The 16,856-nt window shown below is 38.8% G+C and overlaps 1 protein-coding gene across 2 annotated transcripts in view; it reads right to left on the minus strand.

The window, feature by feature from the left end:
* The window catches only part of LOC145392960 (uncharacterized), a 133,775-nt gene that overhangs the window by 104,492 nt on the left and 12,427 nt on the right, over window positions 1-16,856 (minus strand). For both annotated transcript variants that reach the window (XM_080267256.1, XM_080267255.1), the window contains exons 3-4: window positions 10,833-11,015; window positions 4,422-4,592 (exon numbers count right to left, since the gene is read on the minus strand). In XM_080267256.1, coding sequence (XP_080123382.1) covers window positions 4,422-4,592; window positions 10,833-11,015 — 354 coding nt within the window. The remainder of the gene's footprint in view (window positions 1-4,421; window positions 4,593-10,832; window positions 11,016-16,856) is intronic.

The raw sequence follows: 16,856 nt of genomic DNA on the forward strand, positions 1-16,856 counted from the left end.
AGGTGCACTGTCCTGCTGAAACACTTGTGCACCTGTGAGCTTGAAGGACTCAGGTAAATGATCACAAAGAAGCTCCAGATAAACATCCTGATTCACTCTGCAGTTCTTGGGAAGCACAATAAGCTTTCCCAAACCTTTACCAGAGAAACAACCCCATACCATGAGTGAATCAGGGTGTTTAACTGTGCTTTACACGTAACGTGGGTCAAGCGGGTCACTACCTTTGTGCCGGTACACCCGTGCTCCTCGATTACAGGTAACACTAAACGTTGCCTCATCAGACCACAACACTGACAACCATTGCTCCTCACTCCAGTTAAGGTATTTGTTAACAAAGGCAAGCCTATGAAGTCGCTGGTAACATGTAAGAAGAGGCTTTCTCACAGGCCTGTGACTTGTGTAACAAAGTTCATGGACTCTTCAAGACACTGTGCGCACAGAAACCTCACCAAACACTTCCAGGTTGCTCTTCTTTATTTTCCTTGCACTCACACAAGGATTAGACTCCACTGTATGTTTTAAAACATTAACAGACCTCAGGGAAGTTTTCCTGGGCCTACCAGACCGCTGTTTCTTTGTGGGAACGTCAAAACTGTTTTCCACTCGAAAACAGGCGCACCACCTAAGCACTGTCGATCGAGCCACACCAACCAATTCACTAATTTCCTTCATGGGGTGGCCTGCCTCCTTTAGAGCAATGATCTGGGATATGATTTCACTCGACAATTCATGGGTAGGTGCCATAACAAAGTGGCGAAAGCCAAAACACTGTAGGACACTAGGTAAAAAATGGCACAATAAGAGAGGGAGACGCGGCGGAGTTCCTCTCTCTCAAGCAGCCCGTAGGCAACTGAGGCAGGAACCAACCACCGCGCATTAAGGCCTCAAGCTCCTTTGACGTCATGCTAGCGCCCCAAACATATGGCTCAATTTTTAGTACCAAAAACGGGTGATTCTTTTATGGCCAAAACTATTGCGCGCCCTGCCATGGGCGCTCGATACATCTGACAAGCACTGTAGATGGAGGCATAGATGGAATGACAGAAACCATAACAGGGCAGTTTGAAAATTAAAGATTTATGCCAGACTCGATCGAAAGCCTTTGAGATGCCAAGTCCAATGGCAAAGCTTTCGCCAAAGTCCCGAAAGGAGGATGACCAGGAGTTTGAAGGGTAGGTGAGAAGATCGCCAATGGAACGTCCCTGATGGAACACATACTGACGATCAGAAAGAAGGTTATGACAGGAAAGATACTTTAAAATTCTCCCGTTGAGAACAGACTTGAAAACTTTCAAAAGACAGGGTGTTAAAGCAATTGGGTGATAGTTAGAAGGTTGGGAATGGTCACCCTTCTTTGGGGCTGGCTGCATGAGGGCAAACTTCCAACAAGAAGGAAAGGTACAAGTTGACAGACAAAGGTGAAAGAGTTTACCTAGGCAGAGTGTAACAATAGAAGCACAGTTCTTGAGGACAACAGGAGGGACTCCATCAGGCCCATATGCCTTGTTAGTACCAAGGCCAGTGATGGCAGAAAATGCATCTGCAGAAGAAACTTTAAGGTCAGCCATGAGGAAGTCAGAGGGAGGGAAGTGGTGAATGAACAGCACTGGAATTGTCTAAGCAAAGAGATCTGCTTTATCAGTAGAAGAAATTGCTACAGAGCTATCAGAGTAGAAATGGGGGGGGGGGGAGGATGATGAGGTAAAGTTGTTAGAAAGTTTTGGGGAAGGTGCCAGACAGAGTGGGAAGAATTAGAGTTGGAAAGTTGAGAGCATTTAGTACAGATGAAATGATTTTTAACAGAGCTAAGAACTGACTTAGCACGATTCAGGGCACAAACATGAAAAAGATGTGATTCATGAGTGGGTTGGCTCTGGTACCTTTTATAGGCCTTCTCCTTGTTGTGGACACCATTAGTCAATGGATATGAGAAGGGAATGTATGCTTCCATGACCGAGAGAACAACCTCCGTAACATATACTGTATACAGTATTTATAGATAGATATACAGTATATATACATACATATATATGTATATACACAGGTATACCTTGATATACGAAACCCTGGCTTAGCGATGGGGGTTGAAATGCCACCATACCCCGCCTAACAACGGCCAATCCCCAGTGTAACGATTTTTTTTTTTTTAATTATTTTGATATTCTGGAATAAAATTTTGTGTTCAGGTTGATTAATACGCTGTTTTTACTTAGATTAATGTGTTTTAGTCATAGGTGGGATGAACATTTTGGAGTGCAATTTACTAAGTTTTATTTTTTCAGACATATTTCACAATATTTCAGATTTTACTTTTGGATTTAGGTGAGTTATAAACTGCTTCTAGGTTTAGTTTGGCTTGTTATTATGGCTATTTGGGGATTTAGGTTAGCTAGACACTTCTTTCCAGACTCATTTGGGTGAGTTTAGGACTTGGTTGGGGTTATCCTTTACATGTTGAATCTACCCTGAGATACAATACCCCGCCTAATGAGGGGTTTTTACTTAATCAATTGCATCAATAAACCGGGGTATACCTGTATATACATACACACACACACACACACACATATATATATATATATATATATATATATATATATATATATATATATATATACTGTATATACCTCGTCCCACGTCTTTTTTGGTCTGGCTCTCACAATCCTACTCCGGACATTCACATTTCTCAACTTCTAAACCCAAACTGTCATCCTCCATCTTCTCCACATGCTCAGACCCTCTCAATCTACCCCTCCTCATCACAACACCAATACATTTATGTCAAATTCTTCCTTTCAACTCCTCAACTACAAACCTAGTCCTCCCATGCCTCACATTTAAGGATGCACTACACATCCATCTAATCACTGTAATTTCTGTACATTTTAGCCTACAGACATCAACGTTTACTCTCATGGTCTCACTAACATACAGCATTACACTCATAATACATGCCTCCAAGGAGGGACTGCCCTCTCAATGTTAGGAGCTAACAGCTCCCTGAACTTCCTCCAACCATTCCTTATCCTAGCAACAGAGCCAGCTCCAGCCCCACCTCCATCACATAACATGTCCCCTAAATAACAAAACTCCTTCACACACTCAAGAGACTCTCCAACACACAAAGTCAGCATTATTTTGCAGCCTACCTCTAATACCACTACATTACTTTGCAGCCTACCTCTAATACCACTACATCTCTTATGCACCCACTTTATCATAAATGCTGCACAAAATGGAGCTACTTCCCACATCCTTGTAGCAAACTGCATATGGCCACATTCCCTCTGCCTTGCCAGTACTGCCACCAGCCCTAGATATCATCACTTTTGTTTTATCTGCACAAACTCTTAAACCCTTTGCTCCTCATTTACCTCTCTCTCTCTCTCTCTCTCTCTCTCTCTATTTATATATAAAACATCTCTATATGCAAAAAGATAAATGAATCCATGTGAACATATGCAAAGGCATGATGCCAGTGTTCATTTTTGTTAAATATCTCTTTTAAATCAATTTAAACAAAGAAACAACACAACTTCTAAAGGATACTGATATCTAGTTTTAATATTATATCTAGAACTAATGATGAAAACAAAATGATACTAAAATTCTTCTCACAAGTTTTAGAAATAACAGTGGAACACACAAAGACAATCAACAAGGATAAAGACATAACACTAAATGCAAACCAATAACAAACACACAGCAATAACCAACATGCTCCATAAGCCTACAGCTTGAAGGACTTCCTAGCAGACCATGCAAGTAGACAAAAAGAAGCAGGGAATGAGGAACACCTACAATACCTGCAGTTTTGACTAATTACTCTATTCCACATACATAAAAACCCTTGTGTCATACACTTCGAATAACCACTCTGATCTTCCAGATATCTAGGGCTCTTGTCTCATACCGGTACTGTATTTTTTCCAATAATGAGGATGACTCCCACATGCTTGTTAGATTACAAATCTTCATAATATAAACTAACAAGGTTACATGTATACTAAGGTACATTGATCTGAACAACATAACTAGTTGTAATAAAAAAAAAATATACCTACAACATCTGATGTTATTTGCAAAATAACAAAGCACCTTCTCTCTTCTTGAAGAAGTACTGTAGCCATTACTAAGATAATGGAATTCAAGTGTTGTTCAATATTATCTACATCTTATTTACGTTACATAAGAGCAAAAATTATCAAGCTAGTTTGTGTATAGCTCTAGTTGGCATACCTATACAGTATAATTACCTGATCAACAGAAGTATGAGATATGAATAAAATTCAACTGCCTGTGTCCAGATCAGCCAGAAGTTCCTCTCTAACAATAGAATCTCCCAACTGTTGCAAAGTAATACAGTTTCAAGCCAAATGTATTGTTGTGACCCACTCCATTCCAAGAACAAAGAGCCTCACCTGATCTATTTACAAAAGTAAAGCCAGTGTGGGGGGCTGAGGAGAGGAAGGAGGCACGGTAGGGGCCATGGGGGTTTGTGTGATCCTCTTCCACATCATCCTCTGAGAACTCCTCCTGACCAGGGCACTCCAGGGTCTCAATGTCACTTGATTCAGATCCCGAGGAGGATGCTGAGGTGGTGGGATGGGAGAAGATGGGGTGAAGGATGCAGGTGTAGGTAAGACAAAACATGGGACTCTCAGGATTAGTTGACTAACATGTTAGGGCAAGCCACTCCTCTGGGTTGTTTTATCACACGCATTTTAAAATAATTAAACATCTACAGTACTGTATAATGCTAGTCACAAACCAGACTATTAAAAAAAATCATATAATAGCACCTGAAAATCCAGCAAATATACATATATGAAACCTTGCAAAATCTTCCAACACAAACGAATAAAAATTATTTGTCAATGGTTTGTAAGTTGATTCCCTACCATACTCAGTTCAAACTGCTGCTCAATTATGCATCTGTGTATCATCAGTGCATAATCATTTTAATCACATTCTGATTCTTAAACTCTGCATGGCATGGCTATGTTAATCACTAATTGGTAGTGACAATATTAAAATAGCAACTTGTTTCTCGTGTTGTACAAGTACCCAACAATCAGGGAGAGTGGAAGTACTCCATAAGTAGGAATGGTGGAGGTTCAAACTGGCATCCCATACCATAGAGTACAGGAGCATTTGCGCGAAAACGGTCGCAAAGCTTAGTTCTAAGCTTATAAACTAAAAGACCTTCGTCATTCAAGTGCACAATTACTCGCAAAGTCTTGCTAACCTTTGTAGGAGTAACAAAATCGAACTGCAAAAATATCGATTTTGTTCTTTCTTTCTTCATCATCAGTTATAACTTCAAAACAAAAAGGCATATGTGAGCATAGTATACACCAAAATGCTACTTGTCAATTGTAGATGCTTCTTTACATATTTAGAAAAGCACTAAGGCTATGGTTCGCAAGTTATGGCCTGAAAAACGCATCACAGTCACCCATAAGTGCGCCATTTTGTGCAATATTGGTTAGCTACAGCTTGCCTACAGTTAAAGATCATACCAAAACACTCCTTTTTACGAGAAAGCACCCTTGTTTTAGTCTTTCAGTATGCTATGCATGTAACAATCCAAATCTAACACTAGCTTTATGTATAATTATCTGTATAACTAGGCTGCTTCCCCCAAAGAAAGGGAGGAAGGGAGGCATAATTATACCTCCACAAAAAGATCGTAAACTAAGAAACAAAAATTTTCTTCTAAAATTATTGTTAAGAAGTAGGTATGGCAAAAGTGCACCGATAAGAGATGAAAAAAGCACAGAAACAAGACAGCACTCAAGATGGAAGGAGATTTTGAGACGTATACCCATTACTACATTCCATCAGCTACAAATCTGTGGCTAAAGTGTGGAATGTAGTAATGGGTATAGGTCTCCAAATCTCCTCTCATCCTAAATGTTCTCTTGTTTCTATGCTTTTTTTAATCTCTTATCTGTACACTTATGCTATTCCTACTTTACAACCATTTTAGAGGAAAATTTTTGTTTTCTAGTAAAAGTGAGAAAAGGGGATGCATCCTACTTTAAAGAAAACTGGCAGCAATCAAATTTATGAGGATATTTTTTTACCGGTACTCATATTCTACATCAAATATGAATGTGCTCATTAACCCGCAAAGTACATATTAAGTCAGTCAATACCCGATGAGAAACTTGATTAAATAAATAAGTAAATAAACAAACAAATGACTAATGACTTGAAATAAACCATATGGCATCAGCAGCACATTCAGTCATTCTCCCCCTACTCATACTTTACTTTTTTATGCAGTCTCCTCCTGAATTTCCACCTTGAACCACTCCTCCTGCTCATACAGAACTGGTACAATAAATTCATGTTTTTAAAGCAAACTTTTTCATAAAATCATGCTAAGAACTGTCTATGACAAATATTAAAATGTGTTAATTTTTCCGACAATGAACAAAAACCAAGGAATTCAAATGAATTATGACTAATCTTTGAGATACTGACTTTCTATTAAGGTTGAATACCTAGAGCTAGGATCAATGAACTACATAGCTCTGCAGGGCAAGGAGAGATCCTTGGATATATCACTACATCTCTCACCAGAAACTGACTATCCTGATGCGGCCTCAAAATGCCAACCCTACTGTCATGAAGCCGGGCACTACCACTGAGCATGCTTCAAAATTTTCTCTTTCATATCAAGGGAGAAACATCTTTTTTTTTTTTTTTCTTTTTTTTGATATTCTCAAAATGATCAAAGTGAAACTTGGCTTTTCAATTCCTAATTGTAATCTTTTAATAATCATGAATCACTCACGTGTATGTGAGGGCTCTCTCAATTATAACAATATACTCTTTGGAACATGACAAGAAAATATTCTCTTGGAATGCTACTATTAAAGAACATCTGTGTTTTCTGTATTCCTTGTGAATACTACTGGTACATTAATATTTACTTCTAAATAAAATCCATATAGCGATGAATTTTCATTATTCAACTACTCCATCCCACAAATATTATTGCAGTTTATGAGGTCACAATAGTAATTTCACTGAGTAATATTTATAAACCATTCTAATGAAACAGATAAGTACTGTCATACTGAGGGATGGAACAAAATTTACAGAATTAAGAGGACACTTGAACAGGCACTGATAGGATGTACTACATAGGTAAGCTAAGGAGGTCTGGTCACATGGAGAAAGTATAAATAACTAAGTGAACCTGGTCACATGGAGAAAGTATAAATAACTAAGTGAACCAGGGTACAGACTTAAATGCTAATGGGGAAAACCCACAGCTGGCAAGCCAAGGAAAATGTGGGATGAGGTATATGACTGAGGGACGGGTATGAGCTGGAGAAAAGGCAGCCTGATGACAATGGACATTATGAAAATGATGATCCATTGTGGTCACCCCCACTGGGGTTTGGGCATCTGGAGAGTGACATGCATATATATACATATGGGCTGATAGGTCCTGGATAGGACCCTCAAGTTTAGGGGACTTGACAACATGCTGCAGATCATGCAGCCTGGGGAAAAAAAAAAAAAAAAAAAAAAAAAAAAAAAAAAAAAATCCATGCAAGCATGGAACAATTCCTTACAAAACATACACATATGTGCATTTCTAAGTATATGAAATTCCACGGAATGAACACTGCCCAGAACCATTTGGTAAATATGGAATCTCAGAAGGCAATCTCATTGCCAGTGCCCTGGGAGGTATGAGACTTTCAGTGAGGTCACCATATCCTTTCTATTATGGTAGAATGGGGGTTATCAAGTCACCCATTCTATATTCTTCAAACACTGTATAATATACATGCACTACGTGAGTAGTATTCCTTTTCCAACATCCTCTGGATTAAGCACATCTAACTTATCCTGATATGCAGTGATGGATGTACACCTCCCAAAAATCTGACAACAAAAGCTGTGCTTAAAATATGTTGTACAGATTTAAGAAATGGCTATACTCTAAGTTTGGGAGGGGGATTCTCTTTTTGCATTCTCTTCTCTTTCAGTGTTGCTCCACTGGAAACCTGTTCTACCTACAGACATGATTCCACTATCTTAAACCATCCATTCATCCAACATCTTAAACAATAAATATTTAACATATACAATGGAAACAAATCTACCCCTACTAATGCTGTAATACTTTCAAAACACTATCTATACAGGACTGCTACAATGCCTAATGACCACATTCTTAAAAATAATTTCTTCCCCAAACAATTTCCTTCCTTCAAAGGAATGAAGGAATTTTCTTTCACTTTAGTATACTTCCTGGGAAGGGACGGGAAAACTTTCATGGCTGCTAGCCCTGCTCAGCTAAAAAGATGCAGCATGCCGATATATGATATGGTGGAGTGCTGGATTTGTAAACTAACGTATCTAGGCATGCATCTCGTTCTAGATATATGAAAGCAACAATATATCTGAAATGTGGGAGGTCTTCACTCCCATTACTGTTGGTTTGTATTCAGCCATAAATGCCAGTCTAGCCAAGGCCACAGCAGTGTACACTCCACAAGACATATCTTTTGATTATACAGTAAATAATACTGCAGACATAATAAAAGCTTCATTCTTGTTATTTATAAATGAATCACTTGATTATTTCTTGTCTCATACTCTCAAACTGTGGTGCTCGCTTGTTTGTTTCTAGGACGCGAGCAGAACCACTCATGTGACCTTTATGACAGAGTTCCTTTCCCGGGCAAATTACAAAGCACAATGTTTCTTGAAGATACCCTCAAGTAACCTTGGCTTTAATGTAAAAGTTTTGGCTGTGTCACATCACATTAGATCAATTGAATATCGTAAGTAGTGAGAGAATTAACCATGCAGCAGTATGTCATCAGCTCTGTTTACACCTGGTTAAACATAGCCAATGTAAGTAACACTTTTAAAAATATAGACAGTACTTAAACATTAGTATACTAGTAGAAATTGTGTTGATACTATTGTACAGTAATTTCCTTCATATTAATAGTTATATACAATAATGAACAACAACATAATGCATAAAAATTGCAAATGAATTTTTAAAAAACTTTGTTTAAATTCCAATAACTTCTGCTGCTCAAAGGAAAGATTCTTCATTCAAGAACGGAAGAAAAATGTTTAAGAATACAAATTTCACTAACAATTTCCTTCCCTGGCCTCTAAAAGGGAAAGAAATGCTTAAGAATACCACTGTAATTGTCTTCCAATATTAGTTGTGCTATCAAGAATGTCACTAGAGTAATGGCAGTTCAACAAATAAGTTTTTGAGTAGTAAAATAAAATGTAGATGAAACAAAAGTACAAGGTCATTGCAAAGTAGGTTTCATGTTTTTTCTACAACAAACCAGACAAATAAAGTAGCTCTATCACTAGACATGAAATATTTCAGACAACAATAACTAAAAGCCACAGAATCTGCAACACAACATGACTGAATTATATATCAGTAGTAGGCAGTTATCACTTGAAATAATGTCTAGCATATCCAAATTGTAGCATCATGTGAAAACAAAGACCCAAAGACTGCCAATCTAATGACGTGATTTTGCTAGGACAATGACATAAGCCAAGTCTAATGACACAGTGCCTACACCACAGCCAAACCTTTAAAGAAGAGAGGGTTGGAGACTGACACAAGAAAGGCAGGAATTTTCTTTGATATCCTCTGATACCGTATGATTAGTGAGGCTGAAATAATCAAAGAATAAGAAAAGTTTTTTATGATATAGTTCTATGCTCCCTGAAGTGCTCTAACACTATCCTGTCAATAAAGAAGCAACAAATGCCAGGTTAATTATATATCAATAGACAATGAGCATACTGCTGTTTCATTCAGTTATACACAACTTACTCTGTTCACATATCAACAATCAATATTACAGGTCAAATGGAAACAAATAATGAGCTACCTACCTAAAACATCCCATACCAATAATTAGATGACTGAATTTCTGTTATACTGTATATATAATCCAAACAGCTGATAGTAATTAGCGATATCACTTGTAGTAGTTAAAGTACCCAGCTGTACCGTACAGCAAATAAGAGCAACAAACAACAATAAAATTAATACTCTAAACACAACTTAACCTGAATACAAACACTTTATAAATACTTGTACAAAATAAATTTTAATTATTAAAAAATAAAATTTATTATAGTCATATATTTATCAGTGTTCACTTGTTTCAACAAATATCTGTATACACTTCGCACAAAATAATCTGACACCACAGACTACTGCAAAATGACTAATGATCTTACTCCACACTGATAAACCTGCATTTACACTGACGCTACGCACTGCTAGCTTGTGGCATTTTCTAGTCAGTACTGTTACCATTTATGTAATCACACAGTAACAGTTAAACTTCTCAGGACATCACAAGCTTTAATAGTTAAACTTGGGACATCATGAGCTTTACTGACCATTAAGGATAACCTTGCTTTCCTCCTGCACAATACTTTTAGAAGCAACCAAACAACTGCTGAAAATAAATGCTTAGTCTGCAACAAAATTCCAGTAAACAGCATTAACTCAATAATAGCTTATCCAAGTGCTCTCTCCAGCATACTTCAAAGTGAAAATTATATGACATATTGCAAGAATGTACTAGTAAAGGATGAAAACTTTACACACTTAACAAAGGAACATTTCATACACACATACTGTACTGCATACACATGTACTTTAAAGTACTGCATGCATACCATACAAATTATGCATGGATGCCATGACAGATTAATGATAGGCTAATGGATGAGATATTATTGAGCCAAGAGCAAAAACACTGTCTGATTAAAACAACAGAGACACTTAGACCACTCACCCTTGATAGACTCACCCTTTATCTCTTGCACCCTCTGGCCCATGCTGACAAGATCATCAGACAGAGGTTCCTCTTCCTCCTCACCTTCCTCCTCCATTCCATACCCTGACTCCTCTTCTGCCTCTTCTCCCTCTCCACCATCCCCCTCAGCCTCATCCCCTTCAGGTGGGGACGTGGTATCTGCTGTACATAGTACAGAATGCAGTAATGTATGCCTAGGCTTCCTGTTGTACTGATATTCTGCATTTGTCACAACCCCAAGATTCATTACAGCAGCACAGACTCTAAGCCAACATCTTTTACAGGGCCACTGGAGAGGGAATTATAAAATGAAGCATGAAAAGTACTGTAATACAAAATTACTAGGCTACATGTGCTGAATTAAACAATGATCATTACACAGAGGCATGTCTTTAGCCCTTCAAGAGGGGAGTGCACAGCATAAAACTACAGTATCTCTTATATCTTTTCCTCTTGTGAACCCTCCAACAAGGGATGACTGCCAAGTAACTGTTCTCAAGTACTTATGCTTCAATGACTATTCTTATTCCTGGCACACCATTACAATGTTCCCTCCTCCTTCCATACCACATACAGTCATCCTCCAACAGTGTGATCAAAATAAATAATTTTGAATGGATTCCTATTGTAACCTATCTACAGTATGTGCATTCTGTAAGTGTCATTAGCATCTCCATATACAGGTACCTCTCTTTTCTGATCAGCAGTTTCATATTTCAATCCTATATTCCTCTTGCCCTTAACAAAGTTCTCAAATCCCTATTACTGTACAGTACTTACAGCAGCCTTCTGCTCATCCTTGCAGTGGTTTGATAAAGGTGAAATACTACAATACAACACTGATATAACATACTGGTTATGCAAACCATAGCCTATCTATCTATTGCCATTTGCATCAATCCCATAAGGGATGGCCACAAACAAATCGCATCCATGCCACTCTGTCCCCTGTCATTTCACTGCCCTCCCCCCTGCTGAGACACCCCCTCTCTCATATACCTCTCCACTCCATCCCTCCATCTCATCCTCGGCCACTCCACCCTTCCACCTCGCTCACATAACTTCTCTTTTGTCTCTCAGTCTCCATCCCCTCCACATGGCAAACCACTTCAGTGTATTTCTCCTAATGCTATCTGTCACATCCAAATCCACACCACAATGCTCCTTCACTTCCTCATTTGTCAGTCTCTCTCCATGTAACCCCAAATGCTTCTCTCAAATAACTCATTTCCACCGCTCGCATTCTTGCATCCTTCCAAAGAGGTCTGGGCTTCACTTCTATACATTAGAGTGGTAACAATATTATCATGCAGTGACTTTTTTACTTCCATGCCCTCTTCTCTATTTCTTATCACTATTTTCAAAGAACCAACAACCTTTCTTCCTTGTTGCACCCCTGCAAGCACTTAATCATCCACACTTACATCCTTACTTATCACATTACCCACATACTTAAATGCACTCACATTTTCCCTTTCCTCATGATCCAACCTCACTGTACATTTAGTGACTTAATTTCCCTCGAAGACCATAACTTTACCCTTCCCTACATTCACCTTTAAATTACATTTCTTACAAACACTCCCAAACTCATCCACCAAGCCTTGCAGTTCCCCTTTGTCTTCACTTAACAATACAGTATCATCCACACAAAAAGAGTACAGGAAGTTTCCAAATGCTGCCCTCTCTCACTTGGGAAGCAACATCCACTGCCCTACTTTGTACCTCTTTTATGACCTCATCTATATACAGATTAAACAACCACGGGGACATAACACATCCCAGTTTCAATCCAACATTCTGATAGAAAAATTCACTCAGTTCACTACCCAAATGCACTGTAGCCTTAGCACCCTCATACATACAGTATTCTTCATGGCATTCAACTACTTCCCATTTACCCATATTCTTAAAATTTTCCACATTCCTTGTCTATCCACTCTATCATATCTTTTCTCTAAATCCATGACGAAAGCATACAATTTCTTTCCCTTCTCAAGACACTTTTCCACTACAGACTTAAGGATGAATATCTGATCTTGACAACCCCTTCCCTTCCTAAAACCTCCCTGTTCTTCTCCAACTAAATCTTCTGTTATTTCCCTCTCTCTCTTAGTAAGTATCCTGCACAGACTTTTCTTATTATACTCAGAAGACAAATGCCCCATGATTACCACACACATCTTTTTCCCTTTTTCCTTTGTATAGGGGAATAATTATACCTAAATTCAATCCTCCGGAACTCTACCTTCCTTCCAGGCCAATCTGCACATCTTCCATATCCATTCTACTGATATCTCATCCCCATGCATCAACAAATCACCACACACTCCATCAATTCCTGAGGCTTTCCCCATTTTTTCTTTCTTCATTGCATCCACTACTTCCATCCTACTGATCTCTTCCTCCCTTCTCACCTCCCTCCTTCTCCCAGTCATTCCCTAGCCACTTACACTGTACTGTATTCTCGCATTACTTTCATTCTCTATTAACAGTTCCTTAAAGCGTTCTCTCCCTCAGTTCAATTTTTCTCCTTTCTCCATTATCAATCTACCACTTTTATCTTTCATTCCCCTACTAACTTACTTATCTATTTATTTAACTATCTATCTATTGCCAGATGCCTCAATCCCGTACGGGATGGCCACAAACAAATCGCCTCCACGTCGCTCTGTCCCCAGCCATTTCACTGCCCTGCTCCCAACTCATACCCCTCTCTCTCATATACCTCTCCACCCCATCCCTCCATCTCATCCTCAGCCTCCCCCTCCCTCTCCCCCCCTCCACCTCACTCACATACACTCTCCTCATCAGTCTCTCACCCTCCATCCTCTCCACATGGCCAAACTACCTCAGTGTGTTCCTCCTAACGCTTTCTATCACATCCACATCCACACCACAACGCTCCTTTATATCCTCAGTTGTCAGCCTGTCTCTCCATGTGACTCCACAGGCTCCTCTTAAATAATTCATTTCCACTGCTCTCACTCTTGACTTGTGTCCTTCCAACAACGTCCATGCTTCACTTCCATACGTTAGAATTGGTATCACAATACTGTCATGTAGTAACTTTTTCACTTCCATGCTCACTTCCCTGTTTCTTATCACTGCTTTATCACTTATTTATCACCCTGTCTAATTCTTTTTACCTCCTTCCAGAACATTTTGTTACTTCCCCTCCACTATACATGTGAATTCCTTCCACAATCCCCATCCTCTCAGTTCTTACTCTCTCATACTAATCACTTCGCCTCTCTCTTCTTCTCTAGATGTGATTCTCTCTTCCGTCTCTCAACTTCCTCCATGTCTCTGCTTCCCATCCATTCACTATATGATTTCTTCTTTTGCACCACAGCTCGTCCCATCTCTTCATTCCACCATGTTGTTCCTTGCTCCCCCTACATCTTCTTTTCATCCCACATATCACCTCACATGCTGCACAGATTTCTTCTGTGAATATCTTGCACATACCTTCCACCTCCCCCATCTGTACCACATCATATTTGCCCAACTGCTCCTCCACTTATCTCTTATATTGTTTTTTTTTTTTTTTTTTTTTCTCCATCCTCTTGCAACCTTTCTACGGTTCTACTCTCGTTATATGGACTACTTCCTCCTATCCTTCCCTCCTCCTATTTCTCCACTGCACTTGAACCTTGACTTTCACCACCACCATGTGGTGGACAGAAAGTCCACTTCCCTAACATATGTCTGCTCTTTCATCCATTACATACCTTCTCATTCTCTCATCCATGCAAACATAATCAATCACTGCCTTCCGTTCATTGAGTTCACCACCCACCCTTCTGATGACTCACCACTGATACCTGTGGATCATTTTGTGCCTACAGAAGGTACTGTATTGCTATCACCAACCCCCTCCCCAGACAACTGTTCACTAGAGCACTGCCATTCTCATCCACTTCTGCAGGCACAACCTACTCACCAACTACCCCATCTACCTTCACATTTCCTACTTTTTCCATAGTACAGTACTGTTAAATATAGCAAATTAAATCTGATGAGATGGAGGGATGGGGTGGAGAGGTATATGAGAGAGGGGTGTGTGAGCTGGGAGTGGGGCAGTGAAATGGTGAGGATGGTGACATGGAGGCGATTTATTTGTGGCCACCCTGAATGGGATTGAGGCGTCTGGCAATAGATAGATAGATAGAAATCTGACAACACAATCATACACAAGAGGACTTTAGACATGTCTCAGTACTGTATTTATAGTAATTAAAATGAAAATTACAGCAAATTACACTATACAACAAATTTCTTAGTACAATTCATACGTACAGTATTTCTCTTACTGCAATCATTCTTGCATATGCATTAGTGTAACTAGTTCACAGAAGCTTAATTTTTATCGTCCACTGAGCGAGGCAATAATGTAATTGCCTGTGTCTGTGTGTGTGTATCTCTTCCCAAGATATCTCAAAATCAAGTGGGCATTATCCCGGGATATATAGTTATTATTTGTTAACAATTTTGGTGATGTTGTCATGATATGCTTCCAACTGCCAAAGGATTTTGCAAGAATACCTTCTAACTCTTTCCTTTAGCCTGCTCTTATTCACCATTTTCTCTTGTACCCTTAATGAAGAGACTGGCTATTTTAAGGGTAACTAATAGAAAGGCCTGTTATACTTAATGTCCTGTACCAACATAATACGCCAGACTTTAGGCTCCTGAATGCTAGCATGGTATTTAACTTAGCAGAAGTAAACTGCAAAATTCAAATACTTCCCCCCCCTCCCCACTCTCGGTTTTGGTGAAGCTGTGATATGCCTCTGACTGCCAAAGGATTACTGATCTAGTTTTTTACTGATGGCGGCCAGACTTCAGGCTTCTGAATGCTAGTGTGATATTTAACTTATGGTAGTAGGAGTAAACAGCCAAAAACTTTTTTTTTTTTTTTTTTTTTTGTGAAGCCATTTTTTTTTTTTTTTTTTTTTTTTGTTTGGTGAAGCCGAAATGATATTCCTCTGACTGACAGAGGATTACTGACCTAGTCTTTTATTGATGGCAGGCAATATGCATTCATGGGCAAATGCTTTGGATTTTATTCATTTCTGCATTTACTTGTATACAATACAGATACATTAAGAATAGAAGAGAAATTATGGGAAAAAAATACATAGACAAAATAATTACAGTACTTTTTTTATCTTGACTGAATTGACACAGTCATGCTCTTTCACCACGCCAAAAAAATAACTGTACTTTTCTAACCATGTAATTTACATAAATTATTCTCTCACTAGCATCACATTCAGGAAAAATCATATATGTCAGATGCCACTCTTTATTCACAAACTCATCATTTGAATAAAGAACATCAATAAAAATTGCAAGGCTGTTCTTTACCCTTTGCAGTATCTGCTGTATCTTTTTATCTGGGAAAAACTGAATGTTTGAATATGCTTTTCAATTATACAAAAATTCTGCAGTACACTGATGAAAACTTAACAAGTATAGAAGCAATAAATTCATTCAGTGCTGGAACTGTCTCCCTCTGTGTGTATTTCCTACTTCCTATGATCTCCAGTCTTTCAAACACAGTGTGTCCAGGCATCTCGAAATAAATGGATCTTAAATTTGTCTCTCTGTTGTACTGTTTTTGTTTTTCTTGGAAAGAACAGTTTGCAGGCTCCTGGCCTTTGGTTCCTTCTTCCTTGAAAAAAAAAAAAAAAAAAAAAAAAAAAAAAAAAGGGAGGGGGGATTGCTAAAAATGATACAACACATTATGGAAATTCACTACAGTGAAGCACTTTACTTGCAAAAGTTAAGCATCATACAGGCTTCACTAGTAAAGCACCTTGCATTTGAAAATCCTTACTGTGAGTGACTGACTGGGCTGCTCCTAGAAATACTCCCATACTGAAAAAACATACCAGTATCATGTGTAACAGCAGAGCAAAAAGAAAAACAAGCTGAACATACAACCTGGTACGGTCAGCTCTGAGCAGGTCTCTGGGCAACAGAATAGTGTCACAT

This window comes from Coenobita brevimanus, chromosome 23 (assembly GCF_032717465.1).
Source record: "Coenobita brevimanus isolate Jiangsu-jjx chromosome 23, ASM3271746v2, whole genome shotgun sequence".
NCBI classification, from domain to species: Eukaryota; Metazoa; Arthropoda; class Malacostraca; order Decapoda; family Coenobitidae; genus Coenobita; species Coenobita brevimanus.